General features: G+C 43.5%; 1 protein-coding gene and 1 non-coding gene across 3 annotated transcripts in view; both read left to right on the forward strand.

Moving 5' to 3' along the window:
- Positions 1-26,519, forward strand: part of cep104 (centrosomal protein 104) — a 258,478-nt gene that overhangs the window by 173,271 nt on the left and 58,688 nt on the right. The window contains exons 19-20 of one of the 2 annotated variants that reach the window (XM_067970659.1): positions 4,985-5,093; positions 12,823-12,961. In XM_067970659.1, the coding sequence (XP_067826760.1) occupies positions 4,985-5,093; positions 12,823-12,961 (248 nt within the window). Of the gene's footprint in view, positions 1-4,984; positions 5,094-12,822; positions 12,962-26,519 lie in introns of those variants that run through there. The other variant, XM_067970660.1, reaches the window with a different exon arrangement.
- Positions 8,727-8,863, forward strand: LOC137301226 (small nucleolar RNA U109). The gene has a single exon (XR_010958249.1). It is a non-coding gene; the product is annotated as a small nucleolar RNA U109 (small nucleolar RNA).

The following is a 26,519-nucleotide window of genomic DNA, read 5'->3' on the forward strand; positions in this document are numbered from 1 at the left end:
ACCCAAACTGATTCTACATCTTGATCTTCTGAGCAAAGATCCTTTCTCACTATTGTACTGATCTCATCCTTTATGAACAGCGCTACCCCACCTCCTTTTCCTTTTCACTTGTCCTTCCTAAATGTCGAATATCCTTGAATATTCAATTCCCAGCCTTGGTCACCCAGCAGCCACATCTCTGTAATGGCAATTAGATCCATACCCATTTACTTCTATTAGTGCCATCAATTCATCCACCTTGTTGCGAATGCTGTGTGCATTCAGATAAAGTGTCTTTAATTTTGCCTTTTTTCCTATTTTGACCTTATTTGCTACTGTCCTTTGTTTCTGCTGCCTTCCAATTTCATTTACTACTTTTCTGCCTTCCACTTCCAGCTTTGTTACTTTTCCTTCTGAATCTCCTCTCAGGTTCCCATTTCCCCGACAAGTTAGTTTAAACCCTCCCCAACAGCACTAGCAAGGATATTGGTCCTGGCCCTGTTGAGGTGCAACCCGTCCGGCTTGTACAGGTCCCACCTCCCCCCAGGAATCTAAAGCCCTCCCTCCTGCACCATCCCTCCAGCCACGCATTCATCTGCTCTATCCTCCTATTTCTATACTCGCTAGTGCATGGCACTGGGAGTAATCCGGAGATTACTATGTTGTTGGTACCGATATGGACCATGACCTCTGGCTGTTCACTCCCCCCCCCCCCCCCCCCCCCCCCCCCAAGAATGTTCTGCAGCCGCTCAGTGACATCCAAATTCCTGGCAACATACCATCCTGGAATCACGTTTGCTGCTGCAGAAATGGCTGTCTGCTCCCCTAACTATGGAATCCCCTATCACTATTGCTCTCCTGACCTTTCTGCTCCTTCCCCCCCTCCGCCCCGGTACAACTGAGCCACCCATGGTACTGTGGACTTGGCTCTGGTTGCATTCCCCAGAGGAGCCCTCTCCCTCACCAGTATTCAGAACTGAATACTGGTTAGAGTGTGAGATGCCCTCAGGGGACTCCTGCACTAACTGCCTGGTCCTCCTTGTCTGTCTGGCAGTCACCCAGTCCCTCTCTGCCTTCACTTTCTTAAGCTGCAGGATGACCACCTCCTGAAACGTGCTATCCACTTAGCTCTCAACCTCGCGGATACACGGTAGTGATGCCAGCTGCTGCTCAAGCCACAAAATCCAGAGCTCGAGCTCGTCCAGCTGACAACATTTCCTGCACCTGTGGTTGTCCAGGACACAGGAAGCGTCCTGGAGTTCCCACATGGCACAGGCTGTGCATTCGACGGGTGTGAGCTGCACCACCATGCCTCGATTTATTTGATTGTTTACAAAATGTAACAAAAATAAATTAAGCCTTAAAAAAAACTTAACAGAAAAAGAAACGGTCACCAGCTACCAGTCAATCAGCTCCTTCCCCTGTTTATTTATAGTTTTATTAGTCTAGTTAATAAACTAAGTTATTCAATTTAACTAACTAACAGCAGTTTTACGCTTCCAGCTTTTAATTTAATTTTACCCCATTCCCTAACTCAGAGGGAAAAAAGAAGCTATAAAACTTAAAAGCCAATCACCTACCTGCTGTCCTGTAAATTTTGTAAGCAGCAAGAATGTGGTCTATTTAAGTTTTTATGCAGTTTATATGTAAATACAGCACATGCATGCACATCGTGTCCACAAATCTCACTTGCTGTGTTATGATTTCGAGTTACACTCTCGATGTCAAAATTTCACATTGAAACGGCCCATTAAACTCTGTAGGGTCATGTCCACATTTCACCATTATGTTTTATTAGTGAACCAATTGAATCACTCAAAATGCTTTTTGAAAAAAAATTTGCCTGCCTTTTTTCTGTGAATGAAATATCTAATGTCCAAAATAAGGTTTTAAACAAAAAAAAAAATTTAAATTAAAAAAATTAAGTATTTTTTAAACAGGCTGCCTGTGTGCGAGAGAGAAAAAAATGACAGACGACTGATTACACATTTGTAGTTTTAGTTGATTTCTAATTATAAATGTACTGTAAACTTCAGAGAATGTATTAAGCTGAGAGAGAAAAATTATGTACTACCTCATACCAATTTTAGTTTGTAAAAAAAAACAAGCAGATGAGTTGAATTTTGAAGCAAACAAAATTATCACCAGTGTTCTGTTGGTCCCTGTTTTTAAAATTTTTATTTGATGTAGAAGGTACATTTCCAGGAACCAATCACAAACCACCAAATTTAATATTTGCATAGAATCATAGAAATTTACGACACAGAAGGAGGCCATTCGTGTCTATGCCGGCTGAAAAGGAGCTATTCAGCCTAATCCCACTTTCCAGCTCTTGGTCCATAGCCTTGTAGGTTACGGCACTTCAAGTACTTTTTAAATGCGATGAGGGTTTCTGCCTCTACCACCCTTTCAGGCAGTGAATTCCAAACCCCCACCACCCTCCGGGTGAAAAAATTTCTCCTCATCTCCCCTCTAATCCTTCTACCAATTACTTTAAATCTATGCCCCCTGGTCACTGACCCCTCTGCTAAGGGAAATAGGTCCTTCCTAGCCACTCTATCTAGGCCCTTCATAATTTTATACACCTCAATTAAATCTCCCCTCAACCTTCTCTGTTCCAAAGAAACCAACCCCAGCCTATCCAATCTTTCCTCAGAGCTACAATTCTCCAGTCCTGGCAACATCCTCGTAAATCTCCTCTGTACCCTCTCTAGTGCAATCACATCTTTCTTGTAATGTGGTGGCCAGAACTGTATGGGATACTCCAGCTGGTGGTCTAGACTAGTGTTTTATACAGTTCTCGCATAACCTCCCTGCTTTTATATTTCATGCCTTGGCTAATAAAGGAAAGTATCCCGTATATCTTAACCATCTTATTTATCTATCCTGCTACCATCAGGGATCTGTGGACATGCACTCCAATGTCCCCCTGTTCCTCTACACTTCTCAGTGTCCTATCATTTATTGTGTATTCCCTTGCCTTGTTTGCCCTCACACTTCTCCAAATTGAATTCCATTTGCCACTTTTCTGCCCACCTCAACAGTCCATTGATATCTTCCTGCAGTCTACAGCTTTCTTCCTCACTATCAACCACACAACCAATTTTTGTATCATTTGCAAACTTCTTAATCATGCCTCCTACATTTAAGTCTAAATCATTGATATATACCACAAAAAGCAAGGGACCTAGTACTGAGCCCTGCAGAACCCCATTGGAAATAGCCTTCTAGTCACAAAAACACCTGCAGACCATTACCCTTTGCTTCCTGCCACTGAGCCAATTTTGGATCCAACTTGCCACTTTCCCTTGGATCCCATGGGCTTTTACTTTTCTGACCAGTTTGCCATGTGGGACCTTGTCAAAAGCCTTGCTAAAATCCACATAGACTACATCAAACGCACTACCCTCATCGACCCTCCTTGTTCCCTCCTCAAAAAATTCAATCAAGTTAGCCAAATGCGACCTTCTCTTAACAAATCCATAGATCCTTACAAAATTACAAACGAGTGTTGCGAGATCTAAAATAAAAACAAAAGCAAAATACTGCGGAAGCTGGAAATCTGAAATAAAAACAGAAAATGCTAGAAATACTCAGCAGGTCAGGTAGCGTCTGTGGAGTGAGAAACAGAGTTAACGTTTCAGGTCAATGACCTTTCATCAGAACTGGAAGAAGTGGGAGTCTAGTATACCCTTAACCCCCAGTGCTGTCAGGCCTATGTCTTTCCACTCCCCTCACTGCAGATGGACACAAGAATCCACCAGTGACCCAAAACTCAAGTTCTCTTAAACCTTCGGTTCCCCTTGCAGTCCTGCCAAATCCTCAGTTCCCTCTCCACATTGATCCCAGACCAAAGGATTCCCACCCCCATGCAAAATCGCAGCAGCCCCATCAAAGTGCTGCAATCGTCCAGGATCCCCATTCCCATTCTGCCACCAAAGCGCAAGACCACCCCCAGTGCAGCTGACTGCCACTCCCATACCCCTAAATACCAGACTTCTAACTCCATGTGGTAAATCTTGCAAACCATCTTGCTGTGCATTGCCAGTTTTAAAACTGGGCAAAGGATAACAATTAAATATATAGGTAAAGGAATATAAAGCCATTCATTTACAGTTTTCACAGAATAATGAACCAGGTAATAGGAGCACGATCCCCAAAGCATCAGTAGAAATTCAAGAATACCATTTCGTACAAATTAAATTTGTCTTCTTCGGTCATTGTAAATGTGTGGTCCTGATATACCATGCATGGTATAAATACCTTTATTGTTAATAAACAGATTATCCTCCCACTCATTGAGCAATGCCATAGGAGATGTGTGTGTGTGCTGTATACAGGGTGTTTTTTGCAATGCAAGTACTACTCCTAGGCTTTTCTTCTTTAATTTCCTGTCTGTGAAGATTTTGGCAAAAACAACATTTGAAAAAAAGAACACACAGCAAACATGCACGATCAGGATACTGAAAGCTGAATAATAAACAGGGATTTCCATATGTCACATATTGATGCATGCACTAAGCATCTTACACAATTCTGTAGATTTAGATAGCAACAGCATTATGGATTAATAGGGTCATGGTCTTACTTTGACAGGAGTCTTGTGTTGAGAAGGGAGGATGGTTGAGGTGGTTTGGACACTAGATGTACTGCACAGTACGGTGTGTGCTGTGCAGTATTTTTTAGAACTCATAAAAGGAATAAGTTACAAATAGGTATGTGACTAACATACCTATTTGTAATTTATTCCTTTTTGGACTAAGTTTCCTAGTTCAAGTTCATTTTCTTTTAAATGAACATAGTGTTAGTACTGGTGCCCTCAAGTTACATTCTGCTTAGTGCATTGTCCTTCAACTGAGTGTTCACACAAGCAATCTGTTCCCAGTGTCTCTCTTGATTCAAATGTTAGAAGATCCAGAGGTCAGCCTGTAATAATTTAGATGGTAAAGTTATGGCTGTCTCCCAGTATCGGACTGAGTTTGTTATATCTCATTTCCTCTTTCAGTTTGTGCATATTCTGTGGGGAGAGGGATGAAATGTTTACTGATGAAGGCTTGGACATCCATTACTGGAAGCACTGTCCAATGTTGAGACGTTGTGAGCATTGCAAACAGGTATGCAGAATTCATTGGCAATTTTTGCTTTTCTATCCAGACACATCTGGCATAACATTCAGGCCAATAGTACTTGGAGTAGAATTCTTAAAGAAGATATTTAAGTACTAAATACAAACATACCACTTGTATTGGGGAACAGACCGTTGAGTACAATTTTGTTGGTTAACAATATCTTAATTGTGTGATCTATATTTAATTTTCTACTCCTCCCAGCACTGATACCCACTTGAGCTAGATTTTGGAAGTTTTCCAATTAATATTTATAGAAAGTGTGTGGTTTTGCACCAATCCTTGTAGATAGTAACATTTCAATTTTGTCTTCTAGATTCTAGCCAATGTAAATATCTTACCGTAAACTCAAGCAGCCCTAAACCTTGTTCATTTTTTTCAAATATATAGGTTTTACTCCATCAAATTCTGTTAGGTGTTTATTCTTGATAAATATACTCAATTTGTTTTAATACTTTCCTGTGTTTTACTGAGATCTATGTCTTACATCAGTCAAAGGTGTGGAAGGTGAAATTTTCTAAGTTGTAAGTGAAATTCTTGGCTAGAGAGTGGAATTCAGATCAGTACAACGTTCCTTTTACAAACTCAGCTGCATGTTATATAGATGAGCCTTGTTCTACTGCTAACCATTGCTATTTTAGAAGATTTTTTTTTAGACAGTTGCATTTTGATATTTTTTTAACGCAACTGTAATATATTTAAGACTGCGGTATATACCAATCCTGCCCATGGTATAGTGGGTAAATGCACTGCATGGTGTGGTACTGAGTGATACAGATTAGGAAGTTGCACGGTTTCAACCATGAACTGTCATCAGCTGATCTTAGTTGGGGCTAGAATTAGGCTCAATGTCTCAGGCCTAAAAATATAGGAAATTTTGGGAGCAAGAGAAGACTATTTGGTCCAAAAAGCTTGCCTCTTTTGGGTTGATCTCAAGCCCAAAGAGAATTAGGAGGGAGAAAATTCAGCTAGTGTTCCAGTTACTGGTCACTAAGTGACCGTGCTGAAGAGTGTGCATGTGTAGAAGTTGGGTGAGGCCAAGACTAGGCTTGGCTAATAGCCTTCACTCCCCCCACCCCCCACCTCACCAGAAATGAATACTCAGGCTCATGATACTCATTTTCTAGGCTCACCTACAAAAATGAGATACCAGAGAGCTGCCCTTATCCTTGAGACTGCAGCCCAACACTTGTCATTGCCTTCAGGAACGATGCAAGATGGTGTGAAAAAATTCTCAGGTGAATTAGAATTTATAAAAAGGGTTCTGCCAACAAAGAGCCTAACTGTGCTGCACTTGGGGAGTTATCGGGAGGACCCATGTGCTTCTGTGAAAGATAGCTACAAATTGAAGGTGTTGCACCCCAAAAGTGCAAAATCTCATGAACTATGAGCCAAAACTCAAAACAAATCCAGCTGAATGGAGCTACCAGTGAAAAAAGACACCTGGGGCTCAATATTACTAGGGCTGCGTGTTCGCGGCGGGGGGGCTATTGGGCGCGTGGGTAACACGCCCGGTGAAATCAGTCTGCCCCGCGCGCGATCGCAGCATAATCGATCCACTTACCTGTTCTTCCGGGTTCCTCGCTGCTGAGCTGCGCGTCGGGCGGACTGCGCATGCGCAGTAAGGTCTGTCAGCTGGAGGAGCTCTATTTAAAGGGGCAGTCCTCCACTGACTGATGCTGCAACAAATAGGAAAAAATACAGCATGGAGCAGCCCAGGGGGAAGGCTGCTCCCAGTTTAATGATGCCTCACTCCAGGTATCATTAGATGGGGTGAGGAGGAGGGGGAGAACAGAGATCTTCCCCCCGGCGGGCGCGAGGAAGCGGCCTGCCTCTGCCACCAGGAAGGCCTGGCTCGAGGTGGCAGAGGAGGTCACCTGCACCACCAACATATCGCCCACCTGTATACAGTGCAGGAGGCGCTGCAATGACCTAAGTAGGTCAGCCAAAATGAGTACACTTACTCATTCCCCTACACTCCGTCTGCCACATCACCGCCCCCACCCCACATCTCCTTCTGCACTGCCAAAACTACTCTGTCACATCACCCCTCACACCCACTCAAAGCTCATCCTCATCTTACCTGCACTTACTCACCTCGCCAGTACTCATCCCGCCACTACCACTCAACCCAATCCTCATACAATCTCATGGCTCTATCTCATACTCACCCTCTCATGCATCTCTTTCACGGTCAGCCGCACTCAACCTGCCATTACCTGTGCTGCAGCCACAGGGCAAGCATCACATATGTGCAGTAGGAAGCGTAAGGCAAACGTGTTGTGAGCATGAAGGGGATGCACAAGGGTGTTTGAGGGTTTGTCATGGTTTTTACTTCTATTGATTTCTGACCAACTCACATCACATATTATATTGGCACCACTACTGCCACGTCTTTGCGAATCTTGTCTGGTTTGTGCAATAATGCCCTTTCCTGAGGATCACAATGAAGACCCACACCTGATGCCACCCATTGTGTCACTGCAAAGTGGGTGTAGGTGTATTTGCAGGGCTCTTTTGTGCAGACGACTGAGAGACGTCGGCGATGTCCCCGGTGCACCCTGGAAGGATGCGGAGGAGAAGTTGTTGAGGGCAGTGGTGACTTTGACAGCGACAGGCAAGATGGTGCTCGGGCCAGCCAGGAGCAGCTTGGCATGAAGGAGGCTGCAGATGTCCACGACTACATGTCGAGCGACTCTGAGCCTCTGTGTGCACTGCTGCTCAGAGAGGTCCAGGAAGCTGAGCCTCGGTCTGTGGACCCTGTGGCGAGGGTAGTGCCCCCTGCGACGCATCTCTCTCTCTGCGGTTGCCCTCCCTCCTGCTGTACAGGTGGATGTGTCACAGCACTGTGTTGTGGAGCTTCACGTGGCAGAGGTGGAGGCTGATGATGCTGTTCGCCCTCCGAGGAGGTCATGACTGCAGCTACGGCGGCCCCCATCCGGAAGATGTACATCTGAGGGGGTCCGCAAGGTAGGTACATGTTTCTGGACCCCGGGGTAAGTGTGCAAGTTGGTGAATTTGATTGTCAGGAGGAGGGTGGTGGAGGCCAAACTTTGTCCCAAGTGACAGAGTGGCCTCCTGCAATGAGTGAGGGTCCCCCCCCCCCACACCTGTCAAATGGACCTTTGCAGCTGCCACAGGTTGACAGCTGCAACACGTCCATTTCAACTGGGAGTGTTTCCCCCAGTATGGGAAACAGTCCCAGTTGTTTCTAAAATCCCACCCCTCCTGACATATTCCCTTAATCAGGTCTGTTAATGACCTGAAATAGCTAGATAAATATTGTTAAGTGGCACCCCACCGGCTTTAATTGCCTGCGGGAGTCCCACATGCGGGGTCTGCGCGCGCACGTCGGTGCATCTGTGGGGAACCCGGAAGTGGGCGGGTTGGAGCCGGGCTCCCGACCCGCTCCAGGATTCCCCGATTTTTGGGGCTCCACCGGCAGGAACGCACCCGATAGCGGGTGCTAAAATGGAGCCCCTGAAGTCTGTGATGGAGAACAAAATAAATATAAGTGCCTGGGAAAGAGAGACTCAAACTAGTAGTCAATATATTATTATGCATTGTGTCAAATATTATGAATTGAAATGCACGTTTTACCTCACCCTGACTCTATTCATATTGAGTGAGGTCTGTTTTCTGCTCTTTTCTCAATAAGGAGTATGACATTCCAGCAACGTGCTAGAGTAACTCTGAGGACAACAGGGCCGTCAGTCTCAAAGGAACAGACTGTATGGTAGTATACGTCTCCAACATGACTAAGTTAACTCTGTACTACTTGATTACTCTTTGTTTTGCTCACAGGTATCACAGGTTTTAACTTGAAGGGCTTTCAAAATTCAAGTTGTTTCTGTTATTGAAAACAAAAAAAACTCAGCAATAAACTAAGATAAATGCAGAAAAAATTACCTATTTCACAATAATATGACTAAACCTGTCCATCTCCCTTTGTCTCTCTCTGCCTAGCCATCTCTGTATGTTTTCCCTCAATTAAAATCACTAAATTTGACCGCTGGGACGACCTGATTAAAAAGTTTTTTTTTAAACTTAGTTTGGAGATTACAAGTTTTAGTTACTGCATGAAAAATGGGCCGATGAAAGGACTGTAAAATGTTCTTTGAGCGAGTTGATTGGTTCACTGTTTTTCTTTTAAACTTGGTTCCCCTTAGTGCCATTCAGGATTGGTAGTTTTCTGGCCGTTTTCCTCCCTTTTTTTTGTATGTTCCCTACTACTTCAGTTCCAATTTGTTGCTATTTTGTTTTGAGCCAATCAACAAAGTCTGCATAAAAAAGTCCGACAGGCATGAGGGAAAAAGCGTGACGGAAAGCTCCACATCTCTGCAGGTATAACATTAAATGGAACTTCTTCGCTTCCAGGATTGTTGGCACTGTGGCATCATTCTCCACAGCACTGCCTGAGTCAACTCTGCATGCTGCCTCAGGCTGATACCCCATGCAACTTGGGCTGCTCTCTCACACAACCCAGCATCCGCTGAGCCAGCTGCACTGCTCCTTCCCACACTGAGCCAGGAACCAGCTATTAGTTGATAAAAGTGCTTACTGTGCTTTTAGTAACTGCACGTCTGGAAATAACATGAGAAACACATTAACTGTTCTAATCAACAAAGATCCAGTTGCCAGCTGAGTAATAGGAAAATGGCTTCCAATCTGCTTCTGACCTTAGGAAATGGAGGGAGGAATGGACGAAGGTCCATAACTTCCATTCTCCTGCACCTCTCTCCTCAGCAATATAGCCAGACCCCCAGACTCTCCCCAATAGTGTAACACCTCATCATGCTGTTGGACCTCTTCCCATTGCTCCAGTATCTCAGAACTGCCCAACCAGAATATGGGACCCTCCTTCAAATGTTTCTGGCCCCAGTATTTACTTCGTGCTACTTTCAGACCTCATAGCCACCTTCATAGTGCTCCATTCCCAATACTCCCAACACCCGCTCCTCTATTCCCAGATGTCAGCAACTCCTTCCCAAGCACTCCCAACCTTCAAGACCAATTTGGGCAGTGTCCTAAGCCCAACCATCTTCAGCTGCTTCATCAGTGACCTTCCCTCCATCATAAGGTCAGAAAAGGGGATGTTCACTGATGATTGCACAGTGTTCAGTTCCATTCGCAACCTCTCAGATAATGAAGCAGTCCGAGCCCACATGCAGCAAGACCTGGACAACATCCAGGCTTGGGCTGATAAGTGGCAAGTATCATTCGCGCCAGACAAGTGCCAGGCAATGACCATCTCCAACAAGAGAGTGTCTAACCACCTCCACTTGACATTCAACGGCATTACCATCGCCGAATCCCCCACCATCAACATCCTGGGGATCACCGTTGACCAGAAACTTAACTGGACCAGCCATATAAATACTGTGGCTACAAGAGCAGGTCAGAGGCTGGGTATTCTGTGGTGAGTGACTCACCCCCTGACTCCCCAAAGCCTTTCCACCATCTACAAGGCACAAGTCAGGAGTGTGATGGAATACTCTCCACTTGCCTGGATGAGTGCAGCTTCAACAACACTCAAGAAGCTCGACACCATCCAGGACAATGCAGCCCGCTTGATTGGCACCCCATCTACCACACTAGACATTCACTCCATTCACCACCGGCGCACTGGCTGCAGTGTGTACCATCCATAGGATGCACTGCAGCAACTCATCAAGGCTTCTTCAACAGCACCTCCCAAACCCACGACCTCTACCACCTAGAAGGACAAGGGCAGCAGGCACATGGGAATAACACCACCTGCACATTGCCCTCCAAGTCACACACCATCCCGACTTGGAAATATATTGCCGTTCCTTCATCGTCACTGGGTCAAAATCCTGGAACTCCCTTCCTAACAGCACTGTGGGAGAACCTTCACCACACGGACTGCAGCGGTTCAAGAAGGCGGCTCACCACCACCTTCTCAAGGGCAATTAGGAATGGGCATTAAATGCTGGCCTCGCCAGCGATGCCCACATCCCATGAACGAATAAAAAAAATCTCCCAGTACTGCTATCTCCAGCATCCCTGTCCCCACACAAGCAAATCCCCAAGACACCAGCCCCACTACAGTACTGCCAGGCTGCAGTACCCCACTTATACTAAACCCCACCCCAGTGCTATCTAAACCCAGACCTGTTCTGCAGTATGGCAAAGTGCCATGACTCACCATAGCCCATGCACCAATGCTGCTACACACCTAGCTACTCTGGAAGTGCAAATGCCTTCCCACCATTTTCCTGTTTTTCATGGGCTTCAACAAAACTCAATGTTTCAGATGAGTGGTACAAATATTTTGGGATCCTTCTGACCATGCAATTTGATTAGGTTAATAATTTAATAGGGATAGCAGAAATTTTCAGGGATTTTGGTGAACTCTGAAACATTAATAAAACTATACAAGGTACTTGGGCTCACATTTTCTCTTTTTTTAAAAAAAAGCAAGTAGCTGTGGTTGAATTTGCATTGTTTGGTAGCAGGGCAGAAAGAATTTTTGATTGGATGAGCTTTACAGAATAGCAGGAACACTGCACTTGATTTTCATTCTTTGTCATATTTTTCAAGTTATTTGCTTTCTTATCCTTTGGCCCACCCTTATTCTTTTACCAGAGGGTTGGGGTAGGCAGCCAGATTGCAGGCCTCTTCCATGTAGGTTATATAGAGGCATTTGATGTGCACAGGATTGGGATGGTTTGCCTTGTTCTTTGTTCAAGATCTCACCATGCAGTGAATCATACAAGCTATCCATATCTTACGACTTTGTACAGTCGTAAAAGATTTGCCATTTTGAGGCTACAATAAGAATTACAAGCTGCCTTTCCCCACCTTACTCTGGGTTGTAGGTGCACAGTACTTCTTTGAGGCAGCTGAATGACTTTCTGCAGGGAATTTGGGGCCAGCATCCACTGAGGTGGTGATTCTTCCAGCATACAACCTTCTGCAGCATCCGTCACTGGACAAACAAAAGCCCAGCAACAAGCTTAACATAAATTTAAAAAACAGAAAAGAGAAGCTGTGAACCTTTCGTTATGGAGCTGATGATGCTTTTTAGTGGAACTGTAACTGTTTCTGGAAAGTTCAGTCCAGTTTGTCAACTATTTCCCTTGGGGATCCTGACAACATTGTAAAAATGTCGAGGGTTGTTTTACCTGATGCCAGCTTAAAAGGTATAGTGATGTCCTCTAGGTTGTATATGTATATGCTAAATTTGTGTTCAAAGTAATGCAATGCTATAAATTTAGTACAAAATGGGATTGTGGAACAAAGTGTTCAACAGTGAGCTTGTCCATTTTCCAAACTGATACTAGATGCGTCTGCATGGTGTCATGTAGACGAACAGCGCTGTCACTTTTTTTCACTGACAAAACCGACTTTTATGACAAAGCCATCTTTCCTCTGATGTAGATATTAGTTTTGACCTCAGTGTGCTTTATACTTTCAGAAACGAACACAACATAACTATTCAGAAACTGCAATATATCTGAAATTTATTGAATCTACCCTCCAGTAATTGACAGAATTGATATTTTTCAGTCTAAAACATAAGCACTTTATCGCCCTATTAAATTTGTTTGAAACTGAGAATACCACACGGCACTGAGGTGCTATGGATCTTTTTATTGCTCAACATGACTTCCATATCCACTCTGCATTTGCATGACTAGCAAACTGAATTGCTGAGATCTATGAGTAATTGTGGATTGTTTTTTCTATTCAGGTGGTAGAAATAGCCAGCCTTACTGAGCACAGGCTGACCGAGTGCGATAAGAAAGACAGCTTTGGGAAATGTCATCGTTGTAGTGAGGCAATAGCAAGAGAGGACCTGCAGGAACATCTCAAGATGAAGAGCTGCAATGGTAAGCCAAGAAATGTTTGGACCTTATCCAATCTAGTTTAGCTAGGTCAAATTCCTTCCTTCTAAGGTTGTAGAAAACAACCTATAGTGCGTTTTGTTTTTCTTTTAAACTAAAATTAATGACACTCGTACTGTCCGCACCATTTAAAACATCCTCATTGAAAACGGGCAGTCGCATATCTCGGCCAAAAAGCAATAACTATTATCCATTTGCATTTACACCCATTTCAAAGTTGCCGGTTATAGCACCTTAAGTACTCCATTCATTTTGAGCAAAAACACAAATGTTGTGTTTTTTTGCTGGTCTAAATGTGTTTTTTATTCTATCTGATAACCTTCAAGGAAAGCAAAAAGCAATTCCTTCACCGATCAAGTTTAGCCTTTGTTAATTTACATCACGCTCTGCAAATTGTAGCTGGCACAATGCTAAATCAGCCCGAAATGTGCTGTTTCTTTAATTATGTTGTCTGCTACAAGCACTTAACAGTGGCTTTCGAGTCAAAGTAGAAAGCTCTGGCAGCTGTGCAATATTCAGTTCTTATTAAAAGTGCTGCTCACCTGCCATAAAGTCTGTCAAATGTTAACACTGACCTTGCTCTACATTGAATATCAGTAGTCAGTGTCTGATCCCTGCAGTTTGACATCTGAAACCATGTCCCGAGATTATAAACTGATTGTAGATTAGAATTAATGGATAAGAGGAGCACAAATTCTGTTCATTGGCAGTTTTATATAAACTATTAATCCCTAAAGGATGGAGACTATCCCAGGAATAAGGATTAGGGGAAATTCACAAACTTGTCTTTCTTATAAAGTTTGTTTAATTTGAGTCTCTCTCCTGACCCGACCGTCTGGGAACAGTTTAAATGAGGTGTCCCAAAGCTGGGTGATTCTAACACTCTCACAGTCCCTTTTTATATTAGTTTCATTGAAGTATGTTTCAAATATGTAGTTTTTCCCCATTATTCCAGCCATTGCATATAGTGAGCAAATCACGTTAACACGAATGCGCCCGCTATAAGTGATGGGGACTGTAATACCCAAGTCAAGGAAACAATGAGTAAATCAGACCCTTCAGTGGTTTAAGGACAGTTGGCTCTGCAGGTGCTATTAGGATGCTTCACTGTGTCTATTAGAAAGGTTTAACGGGCATGATCTTCGTGAAATGTTTTGGCAAACTTTTTTTTTGGTCTGGGGAGGGAGATGGACAGAAGAGCCACGTGTCAGTTTCATCAGTTATGTTGTGTGTTGTAAATAATTATACCAATTGCTGCATTACTGACTTGATGAAGATTGCAGTCCTTCGCTATTTTTGAAATTGCATTTTTCATAACTTCAATTAGCATGCTACTTTTTAGATCCTTGCCCCAGAATCCAAAACATCTGCCCATAATTCTGCCATGGGTACATATCATACAGAAGGGGGAGACTTAAACCAACACCTTGCATTTAAATTGCACCTCTAATGTAAAAAAAATGCCAAGCCAATTCAGAGGTTTAAGGAAAAACATGGATGCTGAGCCAAAAGAAATATTAGAAGTGACCAAAAGTTTGGTCAAAGAGGTGAGTTTTAAGGAGGGTTTTGAAAGAGGAGAGGTAGGTGGAGAAGTGAAGGGATTTAGGGAGGGAATTCCAGAGCATGGGCAGCTAAAGGCACGACCGCCATTGGTGGGGTGAAGGGAGGAGGGATGCACAAAAGGCCAGAGTCCGAGGAACAGAGAATTAGTTCTACGTATCATTTAAAATCATGGGGTAGATTTTAAGTCCAGGCATGAAATAGGTGGGCATCAGGTGCAGCGTCGGCTCATTCCTGTTGATGGAATGCCCGGTCCTTCTTGAGCCAAGTGTCCTGCTGCAGCTCACTGGCTCAAAGCTGGTGCACTATTGGGTGACAACGAGGCCATTCCAATCGGCAGGAGCGTAGGTCCGGGGATAGGGGGTCCAACCACGGACTGGGGAAATCTGGGGCAATCGTGCCCACATTATTCTCATGGAGCCCACCGGAGCGCTCCTGCTCCTCCTGGCTCCACAAATATAATTCTGTACTTATGTTTTTGAGGTCTCTTCCTAGTCATTGCCCGGTTCAACTGGGTGGAGCTTGCACGGTGCTTCCTCTGCTCATTCATCCCTCTAAATTGCATTGGGATTCTATATATATCATACAGATTTGCATACAGTAATGAGGCCCCCGTCTGATTCAGTCAGGGGCCTGTACCACACAGTGGAAGACTCCAGTACATATGACAGCAGAGCAGTAAGGGGGCGGTAAGTGGTTCACAGTGATTGTAACTCCACTACTACCCTGTTTCCACCAAGCGAGCCGGGTTAAAATCAGCCCTCATTTTGATTTGTCCACTGCTGCCGTTTTAGCTAAAGCCACAGTCAATTATTGAAACACTGCTTTCTCCCTACCGAAGATCAACAGAAAGCTCAAAGCTGCTCAGTGAAGAGCTTGAAGCTCAAGGGGGGGTGAGTTTTTAAAAAAAAAAATTCCACCCTCCTCTCTTGGAGGTGCTGACATTCAACATGACAGCTACATGTGTACTCTCAGTCCTCCAGTACTTTGCCCAACTGACCACTTTTTTTTTTACACGTGAACCTAGATGATGTGTTGGCAGGCTCATCAGGGGTGTGATAAAAATGAAGCATTTGGGGCTTATGATGAGTTATTTATTGGATTCTTTCTTGCTGGTGACATCACGCACATGGCCAATACTGGATACTGCAGCTGTTCCTGCAAACTACAGGGAACACATATCCCAGACTGGCTGATATAGAAAGACCTTGATTATGCGTAGGTTGATTGCTGCCATTGTCGTTCAGTAGTGACCTATCTAACGGATCAGTCAAAGTGTTTGGAGCTGATCAATGGGTCAAACCATTCTATTCAGTTATAAGCATCATGTGGGGTAGTTCACTATATATGTTTGCTTGACAGCTCTAATTGGGTGGGCATCCTTTGAATGTCTCACCATCTAGATGTAGTTGTGGGAAATGCAATTTTATTGTCCTTTATTCTGGATATCTGCAAAGGAATTTGGAGCTATATCTTGGGTGCTGTTGGATGAACACTGCTCTCAGTCTGAAACCATCAGAGTACAAGGCTAATAAGAGGATTTCTTGGAAGTAAATATCTTCACCACACGGACTGCAGCGGTTCAAGAAGGCGGTTCACCGCCACTTTCTCAAGGGCAACTAGGGATGGGCAATAAATGCTGGCCTTACCAGTGTCGCCCACATCCCCATCAACGAATAAAAAAAATACTGAAGATGTAGTTACATTATTTTAATTTTTCCCCTAATTTACTCCCACCTTTTCTGAAGGTGGTGACTGATGCTGGGGTTTGACTCCATTGGTGCCAGCAACTTTCAGGTACCTTGCCCATGTGGCCATTTTTCATGTGTGAGGCTGGACAGTGAGTGTTGGGGGTATTCAACAGCAAGGGCCGTCATAAACCAGCTTGATCTAGTCCTCGTTCGATATCCATCAAGAATTCAGTCTGGCCTGGGACATCCTTAGTCCTAGTGGATCAGTGCTACACAAAGCAGTGCATTTCATCACTGAGACATCAGGGGAGACCCCAAATTTACTTTTAAATCCTAATCTTCACGACACCAGAAAACTAGATCGTTCAAATGCACTCAGTGTTGATACACTGGCAAATAAAGTCTAGTTCATGGGTTTTAAACAGCCCAGGGAAGGTATTACATAAAATTTACAGCACAGAAACATGCCATTCAACCTAATTGGTCCATGCTGATGTTTATGCTCCACATGAGCCTCCCCCTCTTCATCTAACCCTATCAGCATAACCTTGTATTCTTTTTTCCCTCATGTTTACATCTAGCTTCCCCTTAAATGTATCTATGCAATTCGCTTCAGCTACTCCTTGTGGTAGCGAGTTCCACATTCTAACCACTCTCTCGGTAAAGAAGTTGCTCCTGAATTCCCTATTGGATTCATTGGTGACTGTCTTATATTTATGGCCCCTAGTTTTGGACCACCACCCCCCCACCCCTGCCAAGTGGAAACATTTTTTCGAGGCCTACCTTATCAAACCTTTCATTATCTTAAAGACCTCTATCAGGTCACCCCTCAGCCTTCTGTTTTCTAGAGAAAAGAGCCCCAGCCTGTTCAGTCTTCCCTGATAGGTATAACCTCTCAGTTCTGGTATCATCCTTGTAAATCTTTTTTGCACCTTCTTGAGTGCCTCTAAGTCCTTTTTATAATATGGAGACCAGAATTGTGCACATCACTCCAAGTGTGGTCTAACCAAGGTTTTATATAAGTTTAACATAACTTCTCTACTTTTCAATTCTAGGCCTCTAGAAATGAACTTCAACGCTTTGTTTGCTTTTTTATAGTCTTATTAACCTGTGTCGCTACTTTTAGTGATTTGTGTATCTGTACCCCATCTGTATTTACTTTTAAAAAAGCAACTTTCTAGAGTATTACTCCAGGATAGGGTTCCATCCAAAATAAAATTAGATGCAAGGTATTTTAAAAAGTACTCGAAAGTAAAGAATTATAGATAATTGCTATGATATGGACAAGTTAAACATATAGAAAAGATCAATAACTTAATGTTCAGCCACACCCTGTTTTGTCCTTTTAGTTTTACATATAACCAGTGTGCGTCCTACTGTTTAAATAGTTTTAGCCCTCTGACTGATGATGAATTTTGGGCTAGCTCTAAATAAATTTAAGCTGACATGCCAGTGTGATGTCAGATTTTATTTCACTTGTTACTTAAAATCATAGAATGATACTGCTACAGCACAGAAGGAGGGCATTCGGCCCATTGTGGCTGTGCCGGCTCTATGAAAGAGCTCTTCAATTAGTCCCGCTCCCCTACCCTTTCCCCATAGCACTGCAAATTTTTCCCTTTCAAGTATTTATCCAATTCCCTTTTCAAAGTTATTATTGAATCTGCTTCCACCACCCTTTCAGGCAGTGCATTCCAGATCATCATAACTCGCTGCGTAAAAAAATTTCTCTTCATCTCGCCTCTGGTTCTTTTGCCATTGACCTTAAATTTCTGTCCTCTGGTCACTGATCCTTCAGCCACTGGAAACAGTTTCTCCTTATTTGCTCTTATCAAAACCTTACATGATTTTGAACGCCTCTATTAAATCTCCCTTCAACCTTCTCTGCTCCAAGCAGAACACTCCCAGCTTCTCTAGTCTATCTATGTAACTGAAGTTCCTCATCCCTGGTACCATTCTACTAAATCTTCTTTGCACCCTCTCTAAGCCTTGACCTCGTTCCTAAAGTGTGGTGCCCAGAATTGGACACACTAATCCAGTTGGGGCCTAACCAGTGATCCATAAAGGTTTAGCATAACTTCCTTGCTTTTGTACTCTATGCCTCTATTTATAAAGCCAAGGATCCCATATGCTTTTTTAACAGCCTTCTCAACTTGTCCAGCCACCTTCAAAAGATTTGTGTATGCGCATCCCCAGGTCTCTCTCTTCCTGCACCCCCATTACAATTGTACTATTAATTTTATATTGTGTCTCCTTATTCTTCCTACCAAAATACATAACTTCGTTAAATTGCACCTACCAAATGTCTGCCCATTTCACCAGTCTATCTATGCCCTCCTGAAGTTTGTTACTTTCTTCCTCACTGTTTACAACATTTCCGAGTTTTGTGTCATCTGCAAACTTTGAAATTATGTCCTGTATACCCAAGTCCAGGTCGTTAATATATATCAAAAAGAGCAGTGGCCCTAACACCGGCTTCTTGGGGACACCACAAATACTTCCCTCCAGTCTGATAATCAACTTCACCACTACTCTCTGCTTTCTGACTCTTAGCCAATTTTGTATCCACACTGCCCCTTTAGTCCCATGGGCTTCAACTTTGCTAACAAGTCTATTATGTGGTACTTTATCAAACGCCTTTTGAAAATCCTACACATCAACCACATTACCTTCATCAACCCTTGCCGTTACTTCATCAAAGAACTCAAATCAAGTTAGTCAGACACGACTTGCCTTTAACAAATCCATGCTGGCTGTCATTTATTAATCCATATTTTTCCAAGTGATAATTAATTTTGTCTCGGATTGTTGTCTCTAAAAGTATCTCCACCACCGACATTATCTGTCTGGTCTTTAGTTGCCGGGTTTATCCTTCTCCCCTTTTTTGAACAGGGCTGTAACATTTGCAATCCTCGGTCCTCTAGCACCGCTCCCATATCTAAGGAGTATTGAAAAGTTGTGGCCAGAGCCTCCTCAATTTCCACCTTTACTTCCCTTAGTAACCTAGGATGCATCCCATCCGGACCAGGTGACATTTCTTACCTCCTTTATTTATTTTTATCCTAACCAATTTCTTTACTACCTCCTCCTTTACTGTGACATTCGATGCATTCTCTTCCTTAGTGAAGACAGATGCAAAGTACACATTTAGTACCTCAGCCATGCCTTCGGCTTCCACAAGATGATCTCCTTTTTGGTGCTTAATCGGCCCCACCCTTCCTTTGACTACACTTTTACTATTTATATGTTTATTAAAAAAAAGACTTTTGGGTTCCTTTTTATGTTACCCGCTAATCTATTCTCATACACTCTTTGCCTATCATTTTGTTTTTTATTTCTTCTTTGTACTTTCTGTTTTCAGCTTGGTTCTTTATTGTATTATGAGCCTGACGCTTATCATTTTTCTGTTTCATTTTAATCTCTATCTTTAGTCATCCAGGGAACTCTAGCTTTGGATGCCATTCCTTCCCCCCTTGTGGGAATGAGTCGAGTCTGTACCCAAACTATCTCCTCTTTGAAGGTCTCCCATTGCTCATTTAATGTTTTATCTGCCAATCTTTGATTCCAACCCACCTGGGCCAGACCCCCTTTCAACTCACTGAAATTAGCCCTCCTCCAGTTGAGTATTTTCACATTTGATTTTTCCTTGTCCTTTTCCACAATTACTCCAAACCTAATGATATTGCGATCACTGTTTCCCAAATGCCCCCCCCCCCCAAACACTGAAATATGCTTCACTTGCCCCACTTCATTCCCCGGAACTAGATCCAGCACTGCTTCCTTCCTCGTTGGGCTGGAAACATACTAATCAAGAAAGTTCTCTTGTATACATTTCAGGAATTCCTCCCCCTCTTTGCCCTTTACACTGTTATTTTCCCAGTCTATATTAGGATAATTGAAGTCCCTCAATATCACAACTCTACAGTTTTTGCACCTTTCTGAAATTTGCTCCTCTGTCTCCTCCCCACTATTTGGTGGCCTATAGTATACACCCTGCAGCCTAATAGTTCCTCTATTGTTCCTTAATTCTAACCAAATAGATTCTGTCTTTGAAACCTCGAGTACATCAATCCCTTTCCAGTGCTGTAACTGTATCTTTGATCAATACTCCCATCCCACCTCCTTTTTTTTCCTCCTTTATCTTTCCTCAATACCTTGTAGCAGGGTTAGGGGATGGCATGCTGTATGTACATTAATATATATAAACATAATGCACGTTTACCATTTGGTAAATGTCAGACATCTACTCCCATTAGGTGTTTGATATGATGAACTGCTAGAGAAATTCTCGAGATAACAGGGCCAACAGTCTTTCAGGACCGACTGAATGGTAGTATCAGTCTCTAACATCACTGACTGAAATACACAACATAATTGATGGGAACCAGTAGCTATTGAAAAATATAAAGAAAGCTCCACCCGAAGCTTGGGGTGACGCAAGATTTGATTCCTGATCTGCACTGAGTTATCCAGGATGGCTTTAGTGTCCCTGGGCTAATGAATAGAAAAATTAGGGTTTCTGTCCCTCATTGATATCCACTAATGTCTACTTTCAAGTATGATGTGGAGATGCCGGTGATGGACTGGGGTTGACAATTGTAAACAATTTTACAACACCAAGTTATAGTCCAGCAATTTTATTTTAAATTCACAAGCTTTCGGAGGTTTCCTCCTTCCTCAGGTGAACGTTTGTTGGAAATCACAATGGAAATGAGTACTTTCAAGTACTCATTTGTGGAAACTGACACAGGCACGATGGCCCCTTTGGTTTAATAGCCTACAGATTGTCAAGTGAAGAATAGCAAATTAGCGAGGTGCTGGAGGGTAGCTGCTGTTAATAATTTTGTTGTGTGAGGATTGGTATCCATGGCTAGGAAGAATGCCAGCGAGCAGAAAACTATCTTTGTATCGACAGGGGCAGGCTGAACCCCTTGAGTAGCCAGAAAACATGGCTGCGTCCAATGGCAATCTTCCTATTGCTGTAAGGAGCTTTGTTTTCTTTACTGTGCTTTTGCTGAAGTCAGGGTTGCTAAAGTGTCAGTGAAATGAAGTAAGTACAGTATTAGTGATTCGGAAAAAAAATTTTGATGAGCCAGTGACCATTGCAGGTCACCTACATCTTTTTGTCTTTGTCTGTTGCACAGCTCAAACACGTTAAATGACACTGGAAACTTATTTAAATTAGGCAATGAGTGCCCTTTGGTTCAGGCCGTGAGTAGGTGAGCCTTTCAGACCAGGAAGCTCCCAGGCTCAATCTTTGGTCAATGCTAAAGTCATTGATCTCAGATGGAGCACAGTTAGGGGCGCTACAATTGGCTTTAGTGTTTCTCTCTCCCCCTCACCACCTCCCCTCTTTCTCCCCCCTCTGGGTTAGGCAAGGGAATATTAACTAGACTTCCTGCTCCTCATTTTTGTTCAACAGTTCCTGCTGGAAGTGTGCATGTGTGAGCAGGTTTGAGCTCCACGAGAATGCCCCCTCCTTCCCCAGCTGTGGTAGAATACTCTGCCAGCATTCAGTGCCTAGGCTCACATGAAGAATGGCCACTTGGGCAAGATACAATAGGGCAGCCAGTGCACCTAGATCTGTACTCCAGCAAGGATTAATGCTTTTGGGGGGAGTAAGGGAATGAAGTGATACAAGTAGACAAAATAAATATTTGATGGCACAATATGCAGTTTTGCACCATTTATTAGAATGGATTAAATTTTGGGAGGGGTAGCCTAGTACAACAAGATATCTTTTGACACAGACACAAAGCACACAAATGGCCATTGGGTCATTAAGTCCTCAATAGCTTTTTATTTTAGTTATATCCTTGCATTTAATACCTAACTTTGCATTTTCATATTTTCCTAAAGGAGCTTTCACCTTACTGTTAGACTAAAGAAAGCTACCATTGCAGATCCCACAACCAATAAATAAGGTCAAAGCAGCTCCACCCAATCCAGTCACGAATGCTGGTGAACAGTGAAGCAACGAACGGCAGGAAGAGGCTCCATGAACATTCCCATCCTCAACAATGATGGCGGAGTCCAACACGTGCATTTTAAAAAATTCATTCTCGGGATATGGGTGTCGCTGGAAAGGCCAGCATTTATTGCCCATCCCTAGTTACCATTGAGAAAGCAATGGCGGGCCTTCTTCCTGAACCAGTGCAGTCCGTGTGTTGGGGGTACTCCCACAATGCTGTTGGTTAAGGAGTTCCAGGACTTTGACCCATGACAATGAAGAAATGGCAATACGTGTATGCCCAAGTCGGGATGGTGTGTGACTTGGAGGGGGAAGTTGGGGGTGATGGTGTTCCCATCCACCTGCCTCCCTTATCCTTCTAGCTAGTGGCGGTCGCAGATTTGGGAGGTGTTGCCGAAGAAACCTTGGCGAGTTGCTGCAGTGCATCCGAAAGATAGGACACACTGCAGCCACAGTACGCTGGTGGTGGAGGGAATGGATGTATATGGGGTGCCAATCAAACGGACCACTTCGTCCTAGTGTTGGCAGAGCTGCACTCATTCAGGCAAGCAGAGCGTATTCCATCACACTCCTGACTTATACCTTGTAGGTGGAGGAGAGCCATTCGCTGCAAAATACCCAGCCTCTGATCTGCTGTAGTAGCCACTGCATTTATTTTGCCGGTTGAGTTTCTGACCCCCAGGATGTTGATGATGGGGGATTCGGCGATGGTAATGCCATTAAATGTCATGGGGAGCTGGTTAGACTCTCTCTTGTGAGAGATGGTCATTGCCTAACACTTATGTGGCGCAATTGTTACTCGCCACTTATCAGCCCAAACCTGGATATTGTCCAGGTCTTGCTGCATGTGGGCATGGACTGCTTCATTATCTGAGGAATTGCGAATGGAGTTGCACACTGTGCAATCATCAGTGAAGAGCCCGATTCTGACCTTATGATAGAGAGGTCATTGATGAAGCAGCTGAAGATAGTTAGGTCTAGGACACTGTCCTATGGATTTTTTTTTTATTCGTTCATGGGATGTGGGCGTCGCTGGCAAGGCCAGCATTTATTGCCCATCCCTAATTGCCCTTGAGAAGATGGTGGTGAGCCGCCTTCTTGAACTGCTGCAGTCCGTGTGGTGAAGGTTCTCCCACAGTGTTGTTAGGAAGGGAGTTCCAGGATTTTGACCCAGGGATGATGAAGGAACAGCGATATATTTCCAAGTCGGGATGGTGTGTGACTTGGAGGGGAACGTGCAGGTGGTGGTGTTCCCATGTGCCTGCTGCTCTTGTCCTTCTAGGTGGTAGAGGTCGCGGGTTTGGGAGGTGCTGTCGAAGAAGCCTTGGCGAGTTGTTGCAGTGCATCCTGTGGATGGTACACACTGCAGCCACAGTGCACTGGTGGTGAAGGGAGTGAATGTTTAGGGTGGTGGATGGGGTGCCAATTAAGCGGGCTGCTTTGTCCTGGATGGTGTCGAGCTTCTTGAGTGTTATTGAAGCTGCACTCATCCAGGCAAGTGGAGAGTATTCCATCACACTCCTGACTTGTGCCCTGTAGATGGTGGAAAGGCTTTGGGGAGTCAGGAGGTGAGTCACTCGCCGCAGAATACCCAGCCTCTGACCTTTTGCACTCACGTGCTGGGCTCCGCAATCATTGAGGATGGGGGGACGTCAGTGCTGACATCCACGTGCACGTGGGCCGGGGATCACAGGATAGCGATCAAGTGGGTATCTTGGCTGATTTTATTTCTCTAACCTGAGCCTGAGGAACTCTGGCCAATTTTAACCACTCTGGAGCTGCTCCAACTACTGTGATACAGCCTCATCATACTGCACTACGCCAGATGGTGCATTTGGTGCAGCAGACTTTGGAGAGCTAAAATAAGTTTAGTTCTGCTTGTCTCAGCTTTTCTTGTTTCCCTGTTCTCTTCCACTTTGTGGCTTTTCTATTTTTATTCTTTTAAGTTTGTTTCCTAATTTCTAGCTAATACCCAATACTCTCTGCTTTCTAATATTTTTAACTTTTAAATAATTCACATTAGTTTTCCTCTTCCATAAGGGTTCAACTATCCATTTCAAAGGTTAGGGCATGCATTATAAAATTGGCATCCAAATGGGTTCAAGGGCTGATCGTCCAACTTATTGAATGCCAGAACTCTCAAGACTGGATGTGTTCTCATCATGAATGCAACCAGGTCAACCATTGTTGTATTTACCAGGAAGAGTTGCTGCAGGACTGATTACTTTGAATATAGTGCCAGCAGCTTATCATGCCCAGATGATTTTACTCTTCCAGGGCATTATAACAATTAAATATTCTGTTGATTTAAATCCAGTGGTTGCATAAAAGTCACTTCCTTTAGAATTATTGTCCTTATTTCAGGGAGATTTTCATTTGAGTTTTCTATTTGCTCCATTTTTTCCCCCCCTCTTCTGCGGACTGGCTCCTGCTGTGGTCTAGCTCCACAGACATCAGGACCCCTCTAGTGTCTTGCACAAGTGGCCACTCTCCTTGTGTGAGTCTAGGCAGTGAGTGTCATTCAGCTATTAAACCACAGCCAAAACCAACTGGTTCTTATACTCCATTCTTTCCAGCAGGCTTCACTGAACAGCAATCAGGACTGTTTTTTTTCTCTTTCTTATCTTTTATTTCCCTCCTGCAGTGAGGCCAGTTGTAATACCCTTTGTTGTCACCTTGGCTGAAATCAGCTAACTCAGCAGTGGCCAGTTGGGACCTATATAACATGTATTTTTCAGTAAAAATACTGTGCACTCACTCAGAGCCAGAAGGGGAACTATTTTCAGTTGATTTAATTGGGCCAGAAGTTTGATGGATTGACCTGTCAAGAGGATTTAGTGTTGGGACTGAGCAGTTAAGCTGCCAAATAGATATAGAATAACTTGGCCACCTTGAAAATATGCAAGGAAGAACTGCTTGGTGAGGGAGCAATAAAATGAAATTTTAATTTAACCAGGAAATGGCAGCACCAGCCTTAACTGCCAAAGCTGTATTACACTCTGAAGCTCGGCATAAAAGAAGACCCAGTGTCTGTTTTAAATTGCGAAAAGTCTTAACAAAAACAACTTCATCCTTGCCTGGATGGAGCCCAACTTATCCTTGGCCTTTCTTGGGAATTTTGGAAACTAAATTTTGAACACAAAAGAAACACCAAACAAGGACCTGAGAGAGTTCATTGTCATCAAGAAACTGATATTCATCTGGATTAACTTACATGTAGATGCTCACATTGTTATCATGAGAGCACAGCAAATAAAAGCTTTGCATTGATTTTTTTTCTTACCCCAGTTGGAAAGAGAAGGAAGATGAAATTGGACCATTTTTGCTGGAGGTGTATTTCTCAGGCAGAAACACCCTTTTATGGGCTACGGGATTGAGAAGAGTAAACCCTTTTGCAGGAAAGTGCAGGCCATTATACAATGGAGGCATCTGTAGCTAACACTCTGATTTTCCACCAAGTTAATTTTTTCAGTCATTTTTACAATGAGAAACCCAGAGAACTTTCTGTACTAATTATAGCTGAAGGAAACTGATCATGGACTGGAGGTGACATTCAAGCATAACAAGGTGCAATTAAATTTTACTTTTAAATTTTCTTTATTTCTGTTTTGATAATCCATGTAGGGTTTACTGGTGTCCGCATCCTTCCACCATCACCAAAACAGAAATTTATCTCACTGCTGTTTGGGAGACTTTGCTGTTCTCAAATTGACTTCAAAAGTAATTAATTGGCTCTGAAACATTTTGGGACATCCTGAGACATCGGCCTCATTGGAGGCACAGGCTACGATTCCTGCGCCTGAACGGTGAGGCCGTTTGCGCCCCCGATATAGGGCCTCTGATCTCATTCCATCAATCTGGCGAGCTGCTTCTTACTCTCCGCAGCTTGCCAGATTGATGGAATGAGATCAGAGGCCCTATATCGGGGGGCGCAAACGGCCTCACCGTTCAGGCGCAGGAATCGTAGCCTGGGCGCTGCACAGCGATTTTTTTTTTTTTGCTTTTGCAAATATGGCGGATGGCGCATTTCAGGCTCGTAATGAGCGTGCGCTTCCTGCCCGTCATATTGGAGGCTTAGGAAGCCGCTTCGTGCCTGAAAAATTGGCAATGCATGGCTCAATTTCTAGGCCATTTTTTTTTGAATTCCTTGACTTTGTCCAATATTCCGTGAAAAGTACAAATGACTGGCCTTTATTTTATATAAACACATATATATTTTCCTTTACCTTTTTAATTTATTTAATTTTAATTCCTTAATAATTTTCAAGCTGGGAGTAACAGCAAGTTATATAAGATGTAGGAGTTAGATATCTGGGGTTCT

Source organism: Heptranchias perlo, chromosome 32 (genome assembly GCF_035084215.1).
Source record: "Heptranchias perlo isolate sHepPer1 chromosome 32, sHepPer1.hap1, whole genome shotgun sequence".
Lineage (NCBI taxonomy): Eukaryota > Metazoa > Chordata > Chondrichthyes > Hexanchiformes > Hexanchidae > Heptranchias > Heptranchias perlo.